The sequence below is a fragment of the Marmota monax genome, unplaced genomic scaffold (genome assembly GCF_021218885.2).
Source record: "Marmota monax isolate L192 unplaced genomic scaffold, Marmota_monax_Labrador192_F-V1.1 WCK01_AAM20220418_F8-fsc00102, whole genome shotgun sequence".
Classification (NCBI taxonomy): domain Eukaryota; kingdom Metazoa; phylum Chordata; class Mammalia; order Rodentia; family Sciuridae; genus Marmota; species Marmota monax.
The window spans coordinates 905,636-927,205 of NW_026692494.1; the positions used below are offsets into that span (position 1 = coordinate 905,636).

Sequence of the window (21,570 nt, forward strand, 5' to 3'; positions counted from 1 at the left end):
AAAGATAACTTTGTTGCTTTGATTCCACAGAAGTGGACCCTGAAGCAAGGATTCCAGTCTTAGAATTTTCTTTGCGTTGAAGTCTCAGAAGAAGGCAAGTTAGTGAAGGATGGCAGGATAAGGGTGGTATTTAAGCAACGCTTGGCCATATTAAGAGAATCGCTTCCACTGATCACAGCTGGGGCCATTAGAATTGTATCCTAGTGTCAAGCTAATGCAAGCAAAGGGGTGGACATTCATATCCTGAGAAGCAAAAATTGAGATCTGCTACTGGCATCCATATGCTTCTGTGGAAAAAATAGCATTGACCATACTCAACGTCTTGTCTATAAAATTGTCATGATTGGATCAGATCAGTGGTTTGAGATGACTGTGACATACTTGAAGTCCATCAATGAAGATATCTTCATTCCTAGTTTAAAAAAACATGACTTTAATATACTGTGACAATAAGGAGAAAAACCTTTCATTCCAAAGATATCGGAGGTAGGAAATAAGCTGGCACAGAGAGCAGAACTTCATTCATTCAATTCCCAATGAAGTTGTCATACCTGGACCCGATGCCACAGACAGCAATCTGGGAGCCCACTCCTGGGTGTCTTGGGTAGGGAATTCCCCATGTACCAACCAGTGGCATCTCTGGGGTGGACTCCATGGTGGTCTTCAAACTATGTCAACTTGTGATCCAAGTGTGGGATGAATGACGAGTGTTGCTTGTTGGGAACAAGGGGGTTGGCAGAGCAGGAGCACTTAGTGGACCATCTGGGAGGGATCTAAATGTAATCCCATGTCTCTTCCTAAGACAGGAGTGGAGAAGACAGAACCCAGGAGGAGGCTCTGTGACCGTGGAAAACTGATTTGATGAAGTCAGTATCTGATTGCCAGTATTGGGTCACTTTTGCCTGGAAAAACTGTCATTTTTACAGCAATCCAATCCATATTCATCACCCTCATGACAACCCTGCACAACATGTCACATAATGAATTCCAATTTTTTCATGCAAGTCTCATCTTCGTGCTTCAGAAATGACCCTTTCATTTGTTTCAGAGTTATTTCTTGATTTGGGTGCTCTGTATTTTTTACACATTATATATGGTGACATTAAACATACGTAGCTTTTCTGATGTGGAACAAGGTTTGGTGTCCATTTTTCTGCTATTTGGATAAACTTCTTGAATATTCTCTACCATGACTCTCAAAGTGAATAAAAAATAGTTTTAGGGCTGGGGACGTAGCTCAGTGGTATTGTACAGGCACACGTGGCCAGTGCCCTCAGATTGAACCCCACGCCCTGGGACACATACTTGGTGTGGAAGTGCTGGCTGTAGCAGAACAGTTTTCATGTTTGGGTAGTTTCAAAGAATTGAACCAACTTACCCTCCCCTTAGGTATTCTGGGGTTCTGCACCATCCCCCAAACACTTCCATTTGCTTTGACAATTCAAAGGGTGTAACTGTTCACCTACAGTTTAATGTTAGGAGGTTATGAGCCTTTCCATGTATTATGGGCCATTGGATTCCTCTCTGAAGTAATACACGTGAGCGATATGTCCATCATGCTGCATATCTATCGTTAATTCACAATATTCATGTAAGTAATTGGAATAACAGTCCTTTGTCTTTAAATACATTCTGCAAATTTATTCTTTAGAATTGTGCTTCATAGTGTTTAGTAGGTGCCCCCAGTGCTCAGTGTAATTAGAGTTTAATTTTTCAGTTTAATTTTTCATTTTTAGCACTGAAAGCAACAATAGCCTCAGTAAGGGATTTTTAGTCTTGCCCTTTGCAATTGAGGCTAAAACCACCTAAAATTTATTGTTGCTTTTGCTGTGAGACCGCATCAAATTTTTCTTTTAATTTCCATATACTCCCATTATATGCTCTATCTGTTCACTTATCAGTTAATGTTTTTCTGGACACTATTTCCTGAACAATAGGATTATATCTTTCTCTTCCCTAATATCACAGGCTTTCATTGCTGCCGCACCTCAGACAGGTAAAACTATCTTATTTTATTTTTTTTTTATTTTGGTATTGGAGATTGAATCCAGAGATGTTCAACCACTGAGCCACATCCCCAGCCCTTTTTATACTTTTTATTTAGAGACCTGTCTCTAAATATTTTGCTTTGGGCCTCATTAAATTGCTGAGGCTGGCTTTGGACTTGTGATCCTCCTGCCTCATCCTCCCAAGCCACTGGGATTACAGGCGTGTGCCACCAAGCACCACTGTGCCAGATAAAACCGATTTTAACAAGGTAACAAATAAATCATCTTTTTAGTTACAATCACAAGTGTGCCTTGTACCCCAGGTTAATGGCTTTTCTGATACTTTGCAATTTTGTGCAACAAAATTAATAACCGAGACCCAAAATTTGGGTGTAGGACCTTCTGGGTATGTGTGTGTGTGTGTGTGTGTGCCAATGTGTTTGTGTACATATGTGTAAATGTATAAATTATTACTTAGAATGAATACTTGATAGAGAAATTCAAAAATTCCAAAAAAAGGGGTGAAATGTATGCTTTTTAGTCAATTTGGTTAGAGGGAATATGTTAGAAACTCTTCTTTTAATATCCAAAATCATACTTTTAGCCATACTTAGCCGTACTTAGAATAACCCACTATGGTTGCATTTTATTGTGTCACCTTTTCTACTTTTATTATTTATTATAAATACAAATTATAGCATTAGGTTATAGTTACCTATAACTATTTGTATAACTCACATGTATACATGTAACTCATGTATAACTGTGCAAAAACTAGTTGTAACAATATCTATATATACTATGTATAACTAAAACTATATACTGTAACTGTCTTCTATAGCTACATTTTAGTTTTGAGTTGAAGGGTGTGTCAGTCTTCCTGATATTGTGTAAAGGTTGTTGTGACTCTAAAGCAACCTAAGGAAAAAAGATAAGAATCATGTACAAATAAAAGGTGTACCTATGCGTGAGAGTTCCTCAGGACAGACATGAACGAAAAGAGGGGGAGGAAAAATACCGGAACCAGGGTTTCTCAGGATGAGGGATCAACCAGCATCAGGTTGGGAAAGAAGACAACATTCTCCAATGTCTCAATTCCTGAGTCAATCCTGGCTCCCACCTTACGGTGCAAGGACTTCACTGTCAACGAGTGAGCCCCTGCTATGTAACTTGTGTTTAAATATTTAAAACTCCTCCTCAACTCAAAGGTGTTGAGGTGTGCAGCCGTCCATTCCCCTTCTTCCTCAATGGTGTCCTCACCAGCTGCACCAGCTACAGGGGCACTTGTGTGGGTAGAGGGTATATTTTTCCTCCTAGATTTCAAGATTTGTCTTGAATTTGTCCAAAGAGGCTCTGTCCTGGCTTCTCCTCTCACAGGGCCACAGCCGGTCTCCAGTCAGGTCTCTGCTCCTCAGTTGGGTTTGCTGACTCTGCTTCCTGCTGGTGGAGAAGGTCACGACCCCACCCACCGAGCCCCACTGGGCTGGGTTAGGGCCCTCCTTGAAGGTTGTCCTGAAACTGTCATGTGATCCAAGTCTGCGGTCCTAGGTCTGGCAGTGCTCCTCTCTGGAGTGGAGCCGTGTTTCTCCCACAAAGCAGCTCTGCCCATGCCCGGGCCACTCAGGTCCTCTAGGACACTGTGTCCTCAATGCCTGGAAGGAGGAAGAATTTTCTCACTAAAGGACATAATCTATAGGACCCTTTGGCTTTGGCTGCTCACCACAAGACGAAAAAAAAAATTTTTGTTGTGACCTGGAAATTTCAGTATATTTTTACCTATTACTGTTCTCTGTAAGATACGTGGAAAAATTCACCTTTCTTAATAATGTCACTGATGTCTTTGAAAATCTCATCTATTTTTTATATTTTTAAGGGAAAGTAATTAGGAGAGTGAAAAAAGACACCACAGGACAAGGTTTTATAGACTCATTGAGAAGCAAGAAACCTGCAGCAAAATAAATTGATAAACATATAAAAATATTGAGGTGCTTAAGTGTAAATGGTTTAAAAATGTACACTACTGTGGTGCTCCGTCCCCACCTATTAAGTGATGGTGCATATATATTCAAATCTACTGAGCATCTGGACACATCTGCTTATTGTTGACTTTTAGAGATTCTGTAGCTGAATTAACATCTCATTTTAAGTTGAAGACCGTAATTTTATCTTACAGTCCTTTAATGTGAATAAAAGTATACTTTGTAATTCAATTAGAAAAGGATTTTGTAAAATGCCTATAGGAAATAGTATCCTTGTCTATACTTGCTACAATGAATAATGATTAAAAAATCATTTTTTATCATTATTAATCACAGGTTAGAATCTTCTGGTCAATATATAGAAAATGAAAATTAATGATCAGGAATCATCAATGACATTAAAAAGATGCCTCTGAGTATTTTTTTTATTATAACCTCTTAGTTGTATTTTTGATCAGGGTTGTAATACCCATATTCATAAACTATATTTTCACATCTAAAAGAAAAATGGGCTACATGATATGCAATAGCTACATTTTCTTTGCTGGTAAGTATATATTTGGGGTTTTCTAGAAAACTGCCATGGGCCTCACAATCAAAGCACCATGATGGAGGAGAGAAGAAACAGTGGAGAGAACTGGGTGATCTGCACCTGGCTTCTGGGGCCAGGGGACAAGCCAGCCTGAAAGCCTCCCTTCTGTTTCCTTGGTCTTCAAGGATATGCACCCCAGGGATCAGAATGGTAGTGAAATTGCTAGTCTAACAAGGAGCTTGCATATTGAGCCCCAGGGGTGGGGAGACTGCAGAGAGTCGGCTTGTGGCCACCCCACTCCACAGCCCTGCCCAGTGGAGAAGCAACACTGGAGCCTCCTTCTAGAGACATGACCCTTCCTGACCAGGACCTGTGGACCCAGTCAGTCTGTCCGCACTTCCTGGGTGTGCATCGCCCACCACCAATACACAGATGAGGTGTTGAACATGGTTCCTCTTGAAGCCAACCAGGTAATATGCAGACCTTTGTTCATACACTGGAAAATGAATTTAGGTGTGGCTCACATACCCATATCCTTTATTGTTTAGTTCATTTAATTTGTTATATATTTCATCCCAAGTGCAATGCCAATGGATATTGGTTTCTTGCTCCTCCATGACCAACCTTCCACAGCAGCACTATGCTGGGTTTGCATTTACCACGTAAGGCATGGTTTCCTTCTCTCTTCTATCCTCACATGCCCTGACACATTGCTTCCTTCTGAGCAGTAAAAGGTGCTGTGTTCGGGCTGGTATTGTGGCTCAGGGGTAGAGCACTTGCCTTGTAAGTGTGAGGTACTAGGTTTGATTCTCAGCACTGCATATAAATAAATGAATTGAATAAAGATCCGTTAACAACTAAAATTGTTTTTTTTTTTTTTTTTAAAAAAAGGTGCCCTGTTCCAATGTTCAGGCCAGAAACAGTAAAGGGGGCTAGGGTTGTGGCTCAGCGGTTGAGCACTCGCCTCACATTTACAAGACCCTGGGTTCGATCCTTAGCACCACATAAAAATACATAGGTAATATAAAGGTATTGTGTCCAACTATAACTAAAAAATAAATATTAAAAAAACAATAAAGGGCCCACGAAAAGTGGGGGTGTGAAGTTCCCACTGCTGTACACTAAGCTGTGTGCTTTCTTTCTATTCACTTCTCTTCCCCAGTTTTTGTTTTTCCTCAAGCGTCACTGAAACATGACTGAATGGCAGATATTTACGATGTTCAAGATGATGGTTAATAACCTATGAATACAATCAAGCTAATGAACACAGCCATCACAGTCCCCATTGTACAAATGGAACATCCAGGATGCTCATGCAGTTGAAGCTTTTTCCCATTCAAAAAGCAGGTTCAGAAACTTGGATCATATTCAGAGTGTGTGACTTACACCAATGTGTCACCTAATGATAAATCAGTCAGACATGTCTGTCTCCTCGTGTAGACAGAGACAATAGGTCTACCTACCAGCACAATCCTAGGAGCAACCTGATATCCTAAGAGTATCTAATAAATATGTCTGTGTTATCTGGTCTCTGTTTTCCAAAGAACAAGCTGTATGTAGTCTTACTCTTTTCTTAGGAGTCTATGGATTCCAAATGTCTCTCATTTTGATGTTTTTTACTTTAAGGCAAAGAACCTTAAAATGAGAACAAGAATCTCATGAACATTTGCCCAAATTCTCACAGAACTATTTGCAAAGGAGAGAACTTGCAATTCCATGGGTGAGTCTTCTGAGCTTCTGGTATAGATGCGGGCTTCTCTAGCCTTTGCTCATGCCCACCTGGATGGATGCCATCCACCTGCCACAACTAATTTCTTGGGTACAGGTGGCCAAACACTGAGGGCAGGTAATGTCTAAAGGCTTTGCATTGGAAGAAATATTAAAATTACAAAGGTAGATTATGAGATCTGAGTGACTACGTAGGAATACAAGTTCTGTGCTATCCAGAGCACTAGCAGAGCTTAGTGGAGAGTCAACCCCTCACTCAGACGACCTGAGCTCAGTCCTCGTCTTAGCCAAGCACCCATTTCACATCCCACATCCCAAGATGACCTCCCGTTACTCAAGGGTCTTCATGGGTAGGTAAGATGGAGTGGCAGTGAGGACTAACATGTCAGCAGTTTGACAAGATCATCACATGACTCAGAGAGAATCCAAAGTTGGTGAACTTTGGATAAAGAGGAGAGAGATCACACCACCATTCCTGTCTTACTGTTTGCTTGAAGGCACAGACTAATTCTAAGGGAAAAGCCACGCCTTACGCATTGCTTTATTCTCAGCACTTAATTCAGTATGTGCAACGGTAGGGGTTCAGTAAAACAATTGTTTCAGTAAATGAGGTAAGAAAAAGAGAAGTGAGTGACCGGGGAAGGGAGGAGAGAGTGGCAGAGGAGAATGTTTGAACATTCATTTGTGTTCACAGTATTAATGATAAAGCTTTTTTAAAAAATAAATGGTTCTCAGAATTCAGCACACATCAAAGTCACCCAGAGGGCTTGTTGAAACTTAGACTGCCAGTCCTCATCCACAGGGTTTATTGGCAGTGAGTCTGATGGAGGGACTGAGAATTTGCATTGCTATCATCTTCCCAAATAATATTCCTAATGCAGTCCATATGTTTTATGATCTTTTCATCCCATCTTTTCCTTGAGATTCACCAACAACATGAGCCCAGAAACCAAACAACGGTTTCAGAATTCCTGCTCCTTGGCCTGACAGAGGACCCAGCACTGCAGCCCCTCGTCTTCAGCCTGTTCCTGTCCATGTACCTGGTCACCATCCTGGGGAACCTGCTCATCATCCTGGCCATCAGCTGTGACTCCCACCTCCACACCCCCATGTACTTCTTCCTCTCCAACCTGTCCCTCACTGACATCTCTTTAAGCACCATCACGGTCCCCAAGATGCTGGTGAACATCCAGAGACAGAGCAAGACCATCAGTTACGCAGGCTGCCTCACCCAGGTCTACTTTGCTCTGGTTTTTGTTGGAATGGAAAACTTTCTCCTGGCAGCAATGGCTTTTGACCGTTATGTGGCCATCTGCCATCCACTCAGGTACACAGTCATCATGAATCTGCGCCTCTGTGTCCTTATGATTCTGTCCTCTTTGTGCATCAGCACTGTGGACGCCCTGCTGCACACTCTGATGGTGCTGAGACTGTCCTTCTGCACAGACCTAGAGATCCCCCACTTCTTCTGTGAACTCGCTCAGATGATTAAGCTGGCCTGTTCGGATACATTCATTGACAACATCCTTATCTATATTACAGCTGTCATATTTGGTGGTGTTCCTCTCTCAGGGATCATTTTCTCTTACACTCACATTGCAACTTCTGTCTTGAGAATGCCATCATCTGGGGGAAAGTATAAAGCCTTTTCCACCTGTGGGTCTCACCTGTCAGTTGTCTCCCTGTTCTATGGGACAGCTTTTGGGGTGTACATTAGCTCTGAGGTCACTGACTCCCCCAGAAAGACTGCAGTGGCTTCAGTGATGTATTCGGTGGTTCCTCAAATGCTGAACCCTTTTATATACAGCCTGAGGAACAGAGACATGAAAGAGGCCTTGAGGAAGCTCATTAGTAGGACATCTTCTTTTCTATTATGCTTTATTTGAATTGAATTTGGGTTTCTACAGCAAATCTAATTGACAATTTTCTTTGTGAACCTTCTGTGAAACCATAGTTTTCTATAATGATCAAATAATGACTAGGTCCATTTTAAATTGGCTTAAAACTAATTTTGCTCTTGTCCTGCTCTCTGACTCGATTCTCCAAATAATCTTTCCTTGCTTGGCTTCTGTAGATGCAGAACCTGTGGAAGAGGCTCCAATTTAAACATTTTTTTTTTGCATCCTCAGCTGTAGGCAATGTGAGGTTCAGAGATGGCAAGGAAAATTTAAACAAAGTTATTGTTATATTTTATATATAACTTCTGCCTGCTTATGTGTTTAGGGCTAATAGAAGTACATTCTAGTGTAATGTGAGGCAAAGTAGTAAACATTCACAACCTGGGAAATAAACACTGAGCCCTGTCCTGGCAAACCTCGCCCACCTGAGGTGGAACTAGCATCCACCACCCTCAGCTTCATTGTTGATAACATTTGCATAATTAGATGATGTCAGTGGTGATAGGTCATGAAGCTCATCAGTGAAGATGTCTTCAGTCCTAATAAGGAAGAGAAAACCTAATTGTTAAAAAGCTCAAACAATAACTCGAGTTTTCCTGCAATGACTCAGAGACAGGGAACACACTGGAACAGAGTGATTCTCTCCACGAAGGGGCTACGTCCTGGGACTGGTTCTCTTGGTCCCCAGGTTATTGCAGAACGTGCCGCCATCAGGTGTCACACCTGGACATGATCTCAGAGACAGGAAACTGAGTGTCCTTCCGTAGGTCCACTGGTGGGAAACCTTCCCATGGGTGAAGCAGATCACATCTCTGAGGTGCATAGAGTTGTGGCCCTCAGTGTCCAGCTGCTGTCTCAGTCACTGTGACTAACTTACATGACAAATTGGTGCAAGGCACTTGTTTGCAATAGGGGAATCTGTGGAGGAGGAGCATTAGTGGATGATCTGGGCTCTCAGTAATCAAGTGATTCCAGAAGGGAGAAAGCACAGGAAAGAACATGTGGTAACCACACAGGTCATGATGGAATTGATGTGGTTGGTATTTGATTGTTTTTCCCTTACACAACTGTCATTCCCATAGACCTCTAATGCCTTTGCATCTCCAGTGCAGATATAACTGTACAATTTATTACATAAAAGTGCTTCCATTTCATGTGTCTCAATTCAAACTTAGTGGATGGATTCCATATCTCCCTGTTACTCTCATCACTTCGCCTCAGAATCTATTGTGCTCTTGGGTGTGGCAGTTACTCTCTTATTCCAAATATTCCATAAGATTATGCCCGTTATGGTGACATTAAAACTGAGGAATATTTTTGATGGTGATGAATGTTTTATCTATTTTCTTCTCTTGTAAATAAAGTCTTTTCAATATTCTTCTCCATGTCTGACATGGGGAAAAAAGGTGGTTTTATAGAGGGGTGGATTTGTGGGTTGTAGTGGAGTGGATTTTCATTTTTGCATAGTTCCAAAGGATCTGCTAAGTAGTTGAATCAATTTATCTTCTCAATAAATATTCCTGATTTTCCATATTATTCTCTAATAGTTAAATTACCCTGATAATCTAAAGGTTGCAAATGGGAGTTGATTAATTTGTTTATCTCATTAAGAGGCTTAGAGTGCATTCACATATTAGTGTCCATTTATTTTTCTCTCTTGGGGAGTATGTATCTATGATATATCCACTGAATTGTTCATCTATCTTAAAAAGCAATTTGAAATTGTTCTTTATATAATTGGAAGAGTCATCCTATATATGTATCACATACATAAACATAGAAGATTGCAGTTACTTACTTAGGACAGCGTGGTGTTGTGCTTGTACCTCGTGGTATTCACTAGCTGGCCACAGTGTGCAACGTTCCCATGGTTTAATTAGTGAATACTTCCCCTCATGCTCTGTGGTCAGAAGGTCTCAATTTTGAAACTTCTGCTTTTCCCAATAAGGAATTTTTAGTTTCACCTTTTTCAGTTTAGGCTGAAACCACATGAAATTTATTTTTGCCTTTGACCCAAGAAAGGAATCAAATTCATTTTTATTTCTTAGCACCTTTGACCACATAATCCATCTGTCCACTGTAATTTCAATTCAGAAATAAACTTCATTTAGAGGTCGATGTTTTGTGGAATGTCTTTTCTGAGCAATAGTACTGTTATACCTTGTCGTGCTCCAAAATCACAACCCTTTGTCACTGTAGAACATCAGTCAGCTGAAACTAAGTTTGCCGTGGTAATATAAAGCTCTGAAACCTTTTTTATTCTTAATCACAAATGGACTTTTACAACAGGTAAGAGCTTTTCTGATCATTTAGGTTTATTCCCACATTGATAGCCATAGGGGTGGGACTTGTTAGATTAATAAGGTTTTTGTGAAGTCATGGAACTTCACCCTGAGATCCATGTCCTTGTAACAAGAAGATGAGAGCAGAAATTCCTGTCCTTGCTAAGAGAAGACACCACAAACAGGTAGCAGTGTGCAAACCACAAGAAGTCATCACCAGGGTCTGGATCATCTGATACCTGGATCTTGGAAAACAACACCCAGTCCTTAGAGAAATAAATGTCCACTATTGAACCTTCCCGGGCTACGGTGTTGTGCAATAGCAGCCCCCGTTGACTGATGCTGACATTCATTCATGAGTACAGAAGAAAGCAATCAATAAGAAGCCAACGTACAAATCAAGTGACACAAGAACAACAAGGTAGAAGATGTTCTGATGAGTGTTTCACCATTTTTATTGGTGCATTAAAATAATACCCAGTAGTGAGATTCATTATGCCATATTCAGACATGCACCAAGTATAACGTGATTCAGTTCATTTCCTAGTAGCTTCCCTTTCCTTTCTTCCTTCTCCTGATCTGCTCATTCTACTCTACTGATCTTCTATTTATTATTAGTAATTATTATTATTAATATTAATATTATTCATGTATTGATTTATGCCTTGGTGAGTTTGGGCCTCCTCCATGTCCTGTTTCACAGGCTGTAGATAAATGGGTGAGTTTGTCATTGTAGGGACCCCAGAATACCACCCTATTCACCAAACTGTGATTAGTTTACAAAGGAGCAAAGGTCCTGATTCTGGATTGTGGATATGGGAAAGGATGTTTTCTGAATAACTCCATGAGATGGTTGGCTCTCTGTTGCATCATAACCTAAGGAAAACAGAGTCTGCATTCTGTTTTCTGGAAAATGTTGGGATATGACCCCTGGAACTGAGCCAGGCTTTCAATGACCAGAGGTGCAGGGTTAGGGTGAAACTAACAGGAGGTGGAGTGAATGAAGGGGTTGCACTGTGTGTGGAGGTTCAGCTTGTGAAATTTCATTAACTTGGGATGATCAGCTTCATGGTGTGAGCTAATAGAGCCATCCTCATTCATGAAATTCAAACATTCCATCATTAGGTCAAATTCTGCTACTTGGAATTTAGGCCAAATTGGTGAAAGAGGAAGCCAAGGTTAGTGGGTGTGGTTTTGCTCTGTAAGTAGCATGTTGAGGACACGGAACTGACCTGCTGTCACTGTTGACGGACACTGCATAGCTCCTGTATTCTCTGTAGAGTTACCTCTTATCAGCTTAACAGAAACTGGCAGAGTAATTATCACCCTTGGAGACAAAGTTTAGAATATCATGAGTTATAAAACAGGAACTCAGATTGCAATCATTTGGGGAAGCCATAAATGGCCGTGTACATGGGTTGAGTAGAGGCTAGTCCTCCTCCTGTACTGAGATGCTTACTTAGCTCCATCCTTTGTCCTAATTCTCTGCTGTCACTCACATCCTCCTAAAAAATACCCCAAAATCGCTATAGCAAGAACCCTTTGCTTATATTCTGCCTCTATGGAAGCTGACCATGAAATTAAACTCTAAAAGGTCACATGAGTTTTCAAAATTCCAAACTATTGAAGACCCAAATCAATTTCTAAATACTAGCAGAAATACACAGAGCAGAGAAGGGGCTAGTGGTAGAAGACATCTCTGTGGCTCATCCAGTGCTCTTGGACACGGACTCACTTTTGAAGTGAAAGCACAAAGCACAGAACTAATCAATCATAAGGAAGACATTTGAATGAGTTTCTTTAAGGCCTCCTTCATGTCCCTGTTCCTCAGGCTGTAGATAAAGGGGTTCAGCATTGGAGGGACCACACAATACATCACGGAGGCTATTGCACTCTTTTTGGGTAAGTCTGTGACTGCAGAGCTAACGTACACACCAAGACCTGTCCCATAGAACAAGGAGACCACTGAGAGATGAGACCCACACGTGAAAAAGGCTTTAGACTTTATCCCAGATGACAGCATTTTCAGAACAGAGGACACAATTTTAACATAAGAGAAAAGAATCCCAAAGAGAGGAAGACCACCCAGCAGGCTAGTCATCACATATACCAGGATGTTATTGATGAGGTTGTCAGAACAGGCCAGCTTGATGACCTGACCAATTTCACAGAAGAAGTGGGGGATCTCCAGGTTTGTGCAGAAAGACAGCCTCAGTAGCATCAAACTTTGGAGCAGGGCATACGTAATGCTGATGGTCAAGGACAAGAGAATCAGCAGGACACACAGGCGGGGGTTCATAATGACTGTGTACCTGAGGGGATGGCAGACGGCCACGTAACGGTCATAAGCCATTGCTGCAAGAAGACAGTTTTCTATTCCAGCAAAAACCAGGACAAAGCAGACCTGGGCGAGGCAGCCTGTGTAACTGATGATCTTGTTGTGTCTCTGGATGTTCACCAGCATCTTTGGGACCGTGGTGGAGATGAAACACATGTCACTGAAGGACAGGTTGGAGAGGAAGAAGTACATGGGGGTGTGGAGGTGGGAGTCACAGATGATGACCAGGATGATGAGCAGGTTGCCAACCAATGTGACCAGGTACATGAACAGGAACAGTCCAAAGATGGTGGGCTGCAGGTCTGTGTCCTCTGAGAGACCCAGGAGGAGGAATTCTACTGTGCCCGCATGCTTTTCTGATTCCGTGCTGTTGGAGAGACTGACAGGGAAGATACAGGTGATGGGACAGATAATGGATGCATGAGCCTCTGTATTAGGAAAGTACAGAGTCTGTGTTATGGGGTGAAGTAAAGGTGATAGTCTTCTCACCTCCTGTGATCTGCTCCCTTCCCTCTCAGTCTCCTGTCTTTCTCACTTCCACTCTCCCAACTATCTGCCTGTTCAAAGTTTATTTCTTAAATACCACCTCCATCCCTATTCTACCCAACTAATAGGAGTAAACATGCAACTAAAAAGTAGCTTTTTCCTTGAAAATTCTCCAATCCTTAAATGAACAGTAAATGAATAAAAAAACAACATTATACCTAGATCCATAATAACTCCTTCAATCAAGATTTCAACTCAATGTACATATGATGTCAAAATACATTCTACTGTCAGGTATAATTAAAAAGAATAAAATAAATTGTAATGGATTTAAAAAAAGATTCCAACTCAGAGACTCTGTTCTTTAATTATGAAAACATCTCACATATTCAAAATCCAGATTATTATGAATGAGGAACTGGGTGTGCACCATACACATTTAATTAATAGATATTGCCTTATTTGTATTATTATTGTTGAAAAATAAGTAACATGTATTCATTTTCCATATCCTTAATAATAGAAGGATGTACATTTCTCTTCCCCAAGAGAATCAGAATAGTGAAATTGATATACATTATTCTCTGTTCTTGCAGAACAAAGGAAGTACTGGGTCTTGAAATGGAGCAAATCATAATCCATGCGTGTAACACTATGTCAAAATGAATCTCACTCTTATGTTTAACTACAACGCACTAACAAAAGCATTTTAGAATCACAGAAACTTCATGTAAATCACATGATCTTTTCTTATTTGGAAAAAAATAACATGTTTAATCACTTCTCAGTGTTGGTACAATTTTCTCTTGTTCAAGACCTTATCTACCTTACCAATGCCTTATTAAATCACAATTTAATTTTCCTTTCTCTGACCGATGGTCATTTTAATTATTGAACATTATATTCATATACACACACATCCATATAAAGATACACACATTAAAAAGTGCAAAGAAAAAGTGAATTTAAAATAACACGTTAAGGACAATTTAATTAAAAACAGTTTTTGTCTCTGAAAAAGGAAAGAGAATGGAGTGGAACACAGATTCTTTGTTACACTGAAGCCTGCTATTTTGTTATTTTATGAAAAGATCATGGGTGGCGGGACATCCACACTGTTGAATCATACATGCATGCTTAGTTCTCAGGTTACGCTGTGCTTCTCTGTTTTTTAACATTTCATAGGTTAATGCCAAGATAAAGCTGAATCACCCTTGGGATGGCCCGTGTTCTCCACCTGCTCTTCCACAGTATTTTCATGAACAGGAGGCAGTGCTGGTCAAGACCTGGTCTGATAAGGGAATTATGAGCCAGGAAGGAAAAAGTTACTAGAAGCTGGCCACAGACCTTTGCCCTTAGTAAAGTAAATGAAAGAAAAGGTTAGAGAATTCGAGAACAAATCACAACCACTGCAGGAGCAGAGTGCTGTGGGTGTGGAAGGCAGCGCTGGACTCAGGGCAGAGTGAGGTGTTAGTGGGAGGAAAGCCGCTGGGTGCTGGGGCACAAGAGGTGGCAAACCTGTGCAGAGGAGGCACAGTCAGGGCGACACCCTGCAGGTGACCTAGTTCTGCTCCTCCTCCTCAGGTCTTTACCTCACCACTGCCCCAGATGGACTGACAGACAAAGACCTGTCCCCACAGGGACACATAAACCAGGAGGCTTCAGATTACCTGGTGCCAACACTGAGCACTGACATGGCTCTTCTCTGCAGTGAAGGAGAAAGGTGGAAGCTCTGTTCTCAGGGACATGGACACAGTGCAGCACCTGCCTCCTGTGCGGAAAGGATGCGGCTGAGCCCAGGGCCAGGGGACTACATATTCACCTGGGCCAGCGTGGAGTGGGTGGTCACAGGCAGACTGTCATCTCCGTGGCCCTTGGGGCTTCAATATCCAAAGCTCCTCATTAGCCAACTCTTTTGGCCTCCTGCACAAACCCTGAGGGGGCGCACCCGAGGGACGGAGAGAGAGCAGCAGTTGTGGAGATGAGGCCTTTCGCTGAATGCAGGTACATTTCAACAGTGTGGACAATGGGGTTTCCCAATGATGGTGCTTAGGGCATTCAAGAAAGAGAGGACTGGGGGCTGATGCTCAGTGAAGAAACTGCTCAGCATCTGGAAGAATGGAATTGCCATCAAAGAGGACCAGAAATTGTGTGAGCACAGCACACTGGAAGGTCAACACCATGATTCCCATATAAATGCTGATTTTAAGACTAAATATCTTAAAATCATTAATTTTTTAAAATGTCTATTAGGCATTTATACGAGGATGCCAAATGGACATTTGGGAGAGATACTTAGGAGACTATTTGTCTTAATATCTAATTGTCTAGTAACTGATTGGGTACTGAAAGAACCATAAAAATACCCACCTTTTAAGGCTGAGCCTATGTATGGCTCTGTGAAATTGGAACTTCTTTTGCATTCCATAAGCAAAAGCTTCTAATATATTGTCCATAGTCAGAATGGACTATTATAGACATTTCACTTCCTTTTTAGAATTTTACCCCTGCACTTTTGCAACTTCAGAGTCGTAGCACATGAAAACATTGCAAGTAATAATTAGAGATCATAGATGTAAATTAAGAGTCTTAATTATCAATATTGTTGCCAAAAATGCAAATTAACAGAAAATACTTTGATATGAGGACAAGTTACCTCTGTGATTGTAACTAAAAATCTCTAGGGATTGTTTGTTGCCATAGGGAACTCAGCTTTGCTGACTGTTAGCTGCAGTCATCAAGGATGTGAGGTTATGCAGGGAGAGATCCAGCAGAGCCCCTTTTTAGAAAAGAGAGTCCAGGAGACATGAACACCTGAGCACGGCGCTTCTTCATGCTGAATTGGAGTTACAGTGAAGGCTGGGCTGTCTGATGAAGGGTGCTCAGTAATGAAAATGAATGTCATTCCCTTCTCACACCAAAGGGAAAAGTAAATTTCCATGGCTTCAGCTTCAAGTGGGAAAGGCAAGACGACTACTGTGTTCTCAAAGTAGGCGTTTCAGTACCAACACCTCCTGAGCAGTGAGGTCCAGAAAAATACTGTCAGAAAAATAAAATAAAGAGGGAAGTGATGGGCAGGGAGGGGAGGGAAATTGGGGATAGGAAAGACAGTAGAATAAAACAGACCTTGTTACTGTTTGTATATATGTGACTGCATGACCAACATGTACACTCAGAAAAATGAGAAATGATATCCCATCTATGTATGACACATCAAAGTGCATAAATGCATTCTACTGTCATATAAAACTAATTTAAAACATAATTTTTTTAAAAAGTAAATATATGAACAAAAAAATGACAAATTAAATCAAAACACCTTTGTGTATCTACTAACTACACTAACACATATGATAAAGGAGACAGGTCTAAAGAATAAATTGTGATATATAAAGAGAAAAATGAAGAGGACTGCTATTACAGATTACTTAAAGAACTATCAGGAATTAATTTTTTAAAAAGATAAAAAGCTCAATGGAAACATAGTACACAGTTTTCACAAGACAGAAAACAAGTCCAGTTCTATCAGAAGTGACACTGATTCCCTGTGTAAGAGAAATTTAACTTATTTAAATTATACTGTACACCATTTTGTTGCAAATAACTTACTCGCAGGTCACCATGAGGAAGAAAGAAGAAGCCGAAGAAGCCAAAGAAAAAAGCCCCTTTTTTTGTATACAGCAGTTTTTTTATAGTATTGTGAACAAAGAAGGCAGCCTTCCAACAGCAATAAGTCAGGTCTTTCAGCTAATTAAACATAGCATACAGAAGTCTTCCTTTCTAATCAGAAGTGACTCACTTCTCATGGCTTAATCTACTCTTGGCTTGGAGCATACTGACCTCTGCCCTTGGTTAAGAACAGATAAAAAATTTTCTCAGCACCCTGGTAGCCCACTTAGCAGAACATCCCGTTTGTGGGCAAGTCCTCCCAAGGACAGCAGACACCTTGTTTTCAAGCATGTCTGCTTGTTACCTTATCTAAACCTTGAAGGAACCTCCCATTTGCAGGCCAGCCCCATCAAGGACAGTAAGCATTACGTTTTCAAGCTCGCAGTCACATCTGATTCTCTACACCATTTAGGTTGTCAGATTAAGTAAAAATATTTGCGGAATGATGTGGAAGGGCAGGAATATCTGCTTGGTAAGTAAAATGGAGCAACACTTTGAAAAAACCTTTGGAACTAACCAAAGGTGAGTAGTTACTGTTAAAGCCAATAGGTTCATCCCAGGTTTATAAATTTTTTATTTCCTTTATAAGCCATAGAGAAGATTAAAACAACCTGATTCACAGGAGCAGAAAAATATATGCTAATATTTCAACACCACAGTGTCTCTGATTTTTAATGTCACAATACATAAATAGGGATTTTGAAAATGAATGGATAACCATGAAACCCAACATGATTGATTATGCAAAGCAGGGTGATAGCAACCATGAGGCATGGAATTCATTTATCAGATTTCAACTTTAACAAGGTCAAAAGGAAGCATTCTTTTTAGTATAGGGATCTCTAAAGCAGTGATTACAACACACTATAATCTTATAAAAATGAATTTTTTGTAGGGCAAAATGATCAGCTACTGGCTGCACCAATCCCTTTGTATCTCCAGTGTTATGTGCCCCCTTTTCTCTTCTTCCTCTCCACTTTGCTCTATTTCATAGTGAGATGAGTGATTACACTCAAAGCCCACCCAAATAATCAAGAAAAACTCCTCCCCCACAAATCCTTTTCTCCCAAACACACAACATTCACTTGATTATCATATAAGTCAATCACAGATCAGTGGGACAGGCTCTGGAACCAGTTTGAGGCCATCATCCCGTCTACTGGAGAGTTTCAATCAGCCTAGTTGGTTCATGGGGGAAATGACTTATGTGTGGACCTCAGGAAGTACTCTCCATTTTCTGTCTCATAGCCTCTTGTTCAGGTGATGCTACCACCTGGTGACCTGGAAGGGAACCAGTCCTAGGAAGATGCCACCTCAAGGAGGACTGAAGAGAGCCCTACACTTCCAGAACATTCCATACTTCAGACATCCTTATGAGGAAAGGTAACTCAATTGATAGAGCATTTTGCTATTAGCCTTCTCTTTTCCTATTGGGACCGAGGGTCACTTCACTGATGAGTCTTGGCTATGTCAAAATCATCTCAAACCACTGATAGCATCTAATTATGCCAAGTTCACAGAAGAAGGCACTGAATGTTGAGGATGCTATTGTTATCTCAAGGTTGCTGTGGATCAGTAAAAGCTCTCACTAGTTGCTTCTTAGACTGAGAATGGGCAGCGTTTTGCCTCACATGAGACTAAATCTGAAGGTGATTCATGTGACCTCAACCGTAAGAATTGCTGGAGCCAATTCGCCACATATGACCACAGGTAAGATTCAGTAGATTCCTGGCTGATCATCTTCTACAGTTTGCCTTTTTCTTGGAGGGCACCACATCGAAATTGTCAAAAACCAGCAGCCCAGGGCTTCAGGCATCGTTTCTGTGAAACATTAGCAAACGAAGTGTGTTCTGTTCATTGGAATCATGAGACAAATCTCACAAAGTTAGACAAAAATTGAAAAAGTGAGGGTTCAAGACAAGTCATAATGATTATTGACCTCACCCTTTGAGAAATATGCATTAAGACAAGTTTGAGGGCTGGGGATGTGGCTCAAGCGGTAGCGCGCTCGCCTGGCGTGCGTGCGGCCCGGGTTCGATCCTCAGCACCACATACAAACAAAGATGTTGTGTCCGCCGAAAACTAAAAAAAAAAATAAATAGTAAAATTCTCTCTCTCTCTCTCTCTCTCTCTCTCTCTCTCTCTCTCTCTTTAAAAAAAAAAAAAAGACAAGTTTGACACATTTGGGCCCAATGGGAATCCTGTCATTTTGACTTACTTGAGACCCTAGACCATGGAGAAAGACCATGAAGGCGTGGAAATAGAAGTCATCACGTCACAGAAAAGAAGTTATCCTTCCGATGAGACTCCTCAAAGCCTCGTTCAAGTCCCTGTTCCTCAGGCTGTAGATGAAGGGGTTCAGCATCTGAGGGACCACAGTGTACATCACCGAAGCCACAGCAGAATTCCTGGGGGAGTCAGTAAATGCAGAACTCATGTACAACCCTGCACCTGTCCCGTAGAATAAGGCCACAACTGACAGGTGAGACCCACAGGTGGAAAAGGCTTTATGCTTTCCTTCGGCTGATGGCATTCTCAAGACAGAGGACACAATGTGAACATAAGAGAAAATGATCCCAGAGAGAGGAACGCCACCAAATATGCAAGTTGCAACATAGATGAGGACATTATCAACTGAGGTGTCAGAACAGGCCAGCTTGACGACCTGAGCGAGTTCACAGAAGAAGTGGGGGATCCCCAGGTCTGTGCAGAAGGACAGCCGCAGCACCATCAGAGTGTGGAGGAGGGCGTCCACAGTGCTGATGGACACGGAGACCAGAACCAGCAGGACACAGAAGTGGGGCAGCATGATGACTGTGTACCTCAGGGGGTGACAAATGGCCACATAGCGGTCATAGGCCATCACTGCAAGGAGAAAATTCTCCAAATATGCAAAAACTAAGACAAAAAACATCTGGCAGAGACATCCTGTGTAGGTGATGCTCGGATCCTGCGTCTGGAGGTTCCCCAGCATCTTGGGGACTGTGCTTGTGCTTAAACAGATGTCATTAAAGGACAGACTGCACAGAAAGGCATACATGGGGGTGTGCAGGCGGGAGTCAGAGCTGACAGCCAGGATGATGAGCAGGTTCCCCAGGACGGTGACCAGGTACATGGACAGGAACAGGCTGAAGATGAGAGGCTGCAGAGCCAGGTCCTCTGTCAGTCCCAGGAGAAGGAATTCTGAAATAGCTGTGTAGTTTACGGGTTCCATGTTTCTGGTGAATCTTATGGAAAATATGAGAGAAGACATCTCAACAGTACGGACAGCAGCAGCACTTGGGAAGATGACAGAAATGCACATCCCTCGTCCCCAGCCCCAGTTATCTGCTGAATCACCCTGAGGATAAGCACAAGCAGTTTGTGCTTCAGTAAGCCCTTGGGATGTTTGATGTAGTTTGAGAACAAAACTTAAAAACAAAAGCTTCCTCATTGTTACCGTGAACCCAAGTGAATACTCTGATTTTTTTTTCCCATTTCTTTACACACTCCCCCTCCCCCTCCACTTTTTTCATTGAAATAAGTGGTTACTAGACACCAATGCTGTTTCAGGCACTGTGCTAAGTGCTACAAATGAAATAAAGTATGAGATATTACTTTTGAATTCGAATTTTTCATGCCTTTACTCTAAAAGTCATTGAAAATCTGGAAATCTGTTTTCTAAAGCAAAGGCCCCCTAATTTGGGCTTGCTTCAAAATCATCTTGTCGATTTCGTGTGCTTTATTATCGTCCTGATTGACCCAGGAGGACAATCAGGGAAGGTGAGTTTATATCACGGATGTCAGATCCACAGTGCAGGTTAGGCCAAGCCTGGATTGGGGCTCAGATATTCTGACTGTTGAGTTGATTCTCAAGCAATCTGTCAATGCCTCTGGATAGTACAGGACTAACATTGCTAATTGGCCACTCAGATCTCATCATTTCATTTGTAATTTTATTCTTTCCCCTATCTAAAGCCTTTGATCTTTCCCTTGCCTTCAATATATGTCCAGTTCTACCCACAAAAATAGTTACAGAAGGTGGACGGCATCCTTCCTGGTGGACCTGAGCAAAGATTAGGAAATGTTGCCTCTACACTCGAAACTCAGAAGACACCACCCCAGGAATGTAAGTCAGCCCCGTTAGCAACTAATTCTAAGGGAAACCAGGAGATTCTCTACCTTATCCTAAAGGAGGTCTTTCTTAAGTTAATAGACAACATAAGAAATTTTTAAAACATTAAAATGAGATAAAAGTAAATGTATATGCTCCTAACAAAAGTGATGCATATAGAAACAATTTTGGGGTTCTCCTAACACACAAGTCCACACATCCTCACAGGACAACCTGGGACCTACCTGGTGTGTCACGGTGGGGCAATGGCCTTCGTCTGCAGAGTGGGACAGAACTGGGTCTGACGGCATTTACCATCAGGTGCAGGATGGAAAGCACACTCTCTGAATGTGATCCAGGCTCTAGAAAAGCTGTGGAGGGGGAAATCACCACCTGAACAGAAACCAGCTGCCTGTTGAATGTGTTAGTTGCTTTGCTTGTGGAAATCATTTGGGAGTGCACACATGGATCCAACCATCACATTGAACACCTTGCATTTATACAAATCTTACTGAATTATCCTCCAATGAATCTGTAAAAATACCACGGTCCTGTTTCGTGATGAAATGTATCCAAC

The 21,570-nt window shown here is 41.5% G+C and overlaps 2 protein-coding genes and 1 pseudogene across 2 annotated transcripts; 1 reads left to right on the forward strand and 2 right to left on the reverse strand.

Annotated features, from left to right (window-relative positions):
* Positions 1-7,142: 7,142 nt before the first annotated feature.
* Positions 7,143-8,113, forward strand: LOC124092282 (olfactory receptor 7G2-like; annotated as a pseudogene).
* Positions 8,114-12,178: 4,065 nt separating this feature from the next.
* Positions 12,179-14,927, reverse strand: LOC124092284 (putative gustatory receptor clone PTE03). The gene is made up of 2 exons (XM_046443742.1): positions 14,902-14,927; positions 12,179-13,124 (listed from the first exon to the last, which is right to left on the reverse strand). Exons 1-2 carry the CDS (start codon positions 14,925-14,927, stop codon positions 12,179-12,181), a joined length of 972 nt encoding a protein of 323 aa, XP_046299698.1.
* A 4,248-nt stretch (positions 14,928-19,175) lies between these two features.
* On the reverse strand, positions 19,176-20,135 carry LOC124092225 (olfactory receptor 7G2-like). Its single transcript, XM_046443696.1, has one exon. It carries the CDS (start codon positions 20,112-20,114, stop codon positions 19,176-19,178), a length of 939 nt encoding a protein of 312 aa, XP_046299652.1. The 5' UTR covers positions 20,115-20,135.
* Positions 20,136-21,570: the final 1,435 nt, after the last annotated feature.

Coding starts and splice junctions, on each gene's coding strand:
- LOC124092225 (XM_046443696.1), bottom strand. CDS start 20,114: ATGGAACCCGTAAACTACACAGCTATTTCAGAATTCCTTCTCCTGGGA.
- LOC124092284 (XM_046443742.1), bottom strand. CDS start 14,927: ATGTCAGTGCTCAGTGTTGGCACCAG. Junction 13,125..14,901: donor GTGCTCAGTGTTGGCACCAG/GTAATCTGAAGC, acceptor CTTCCCTGTCAG/TCTCTCCAACAGCACGGAAT.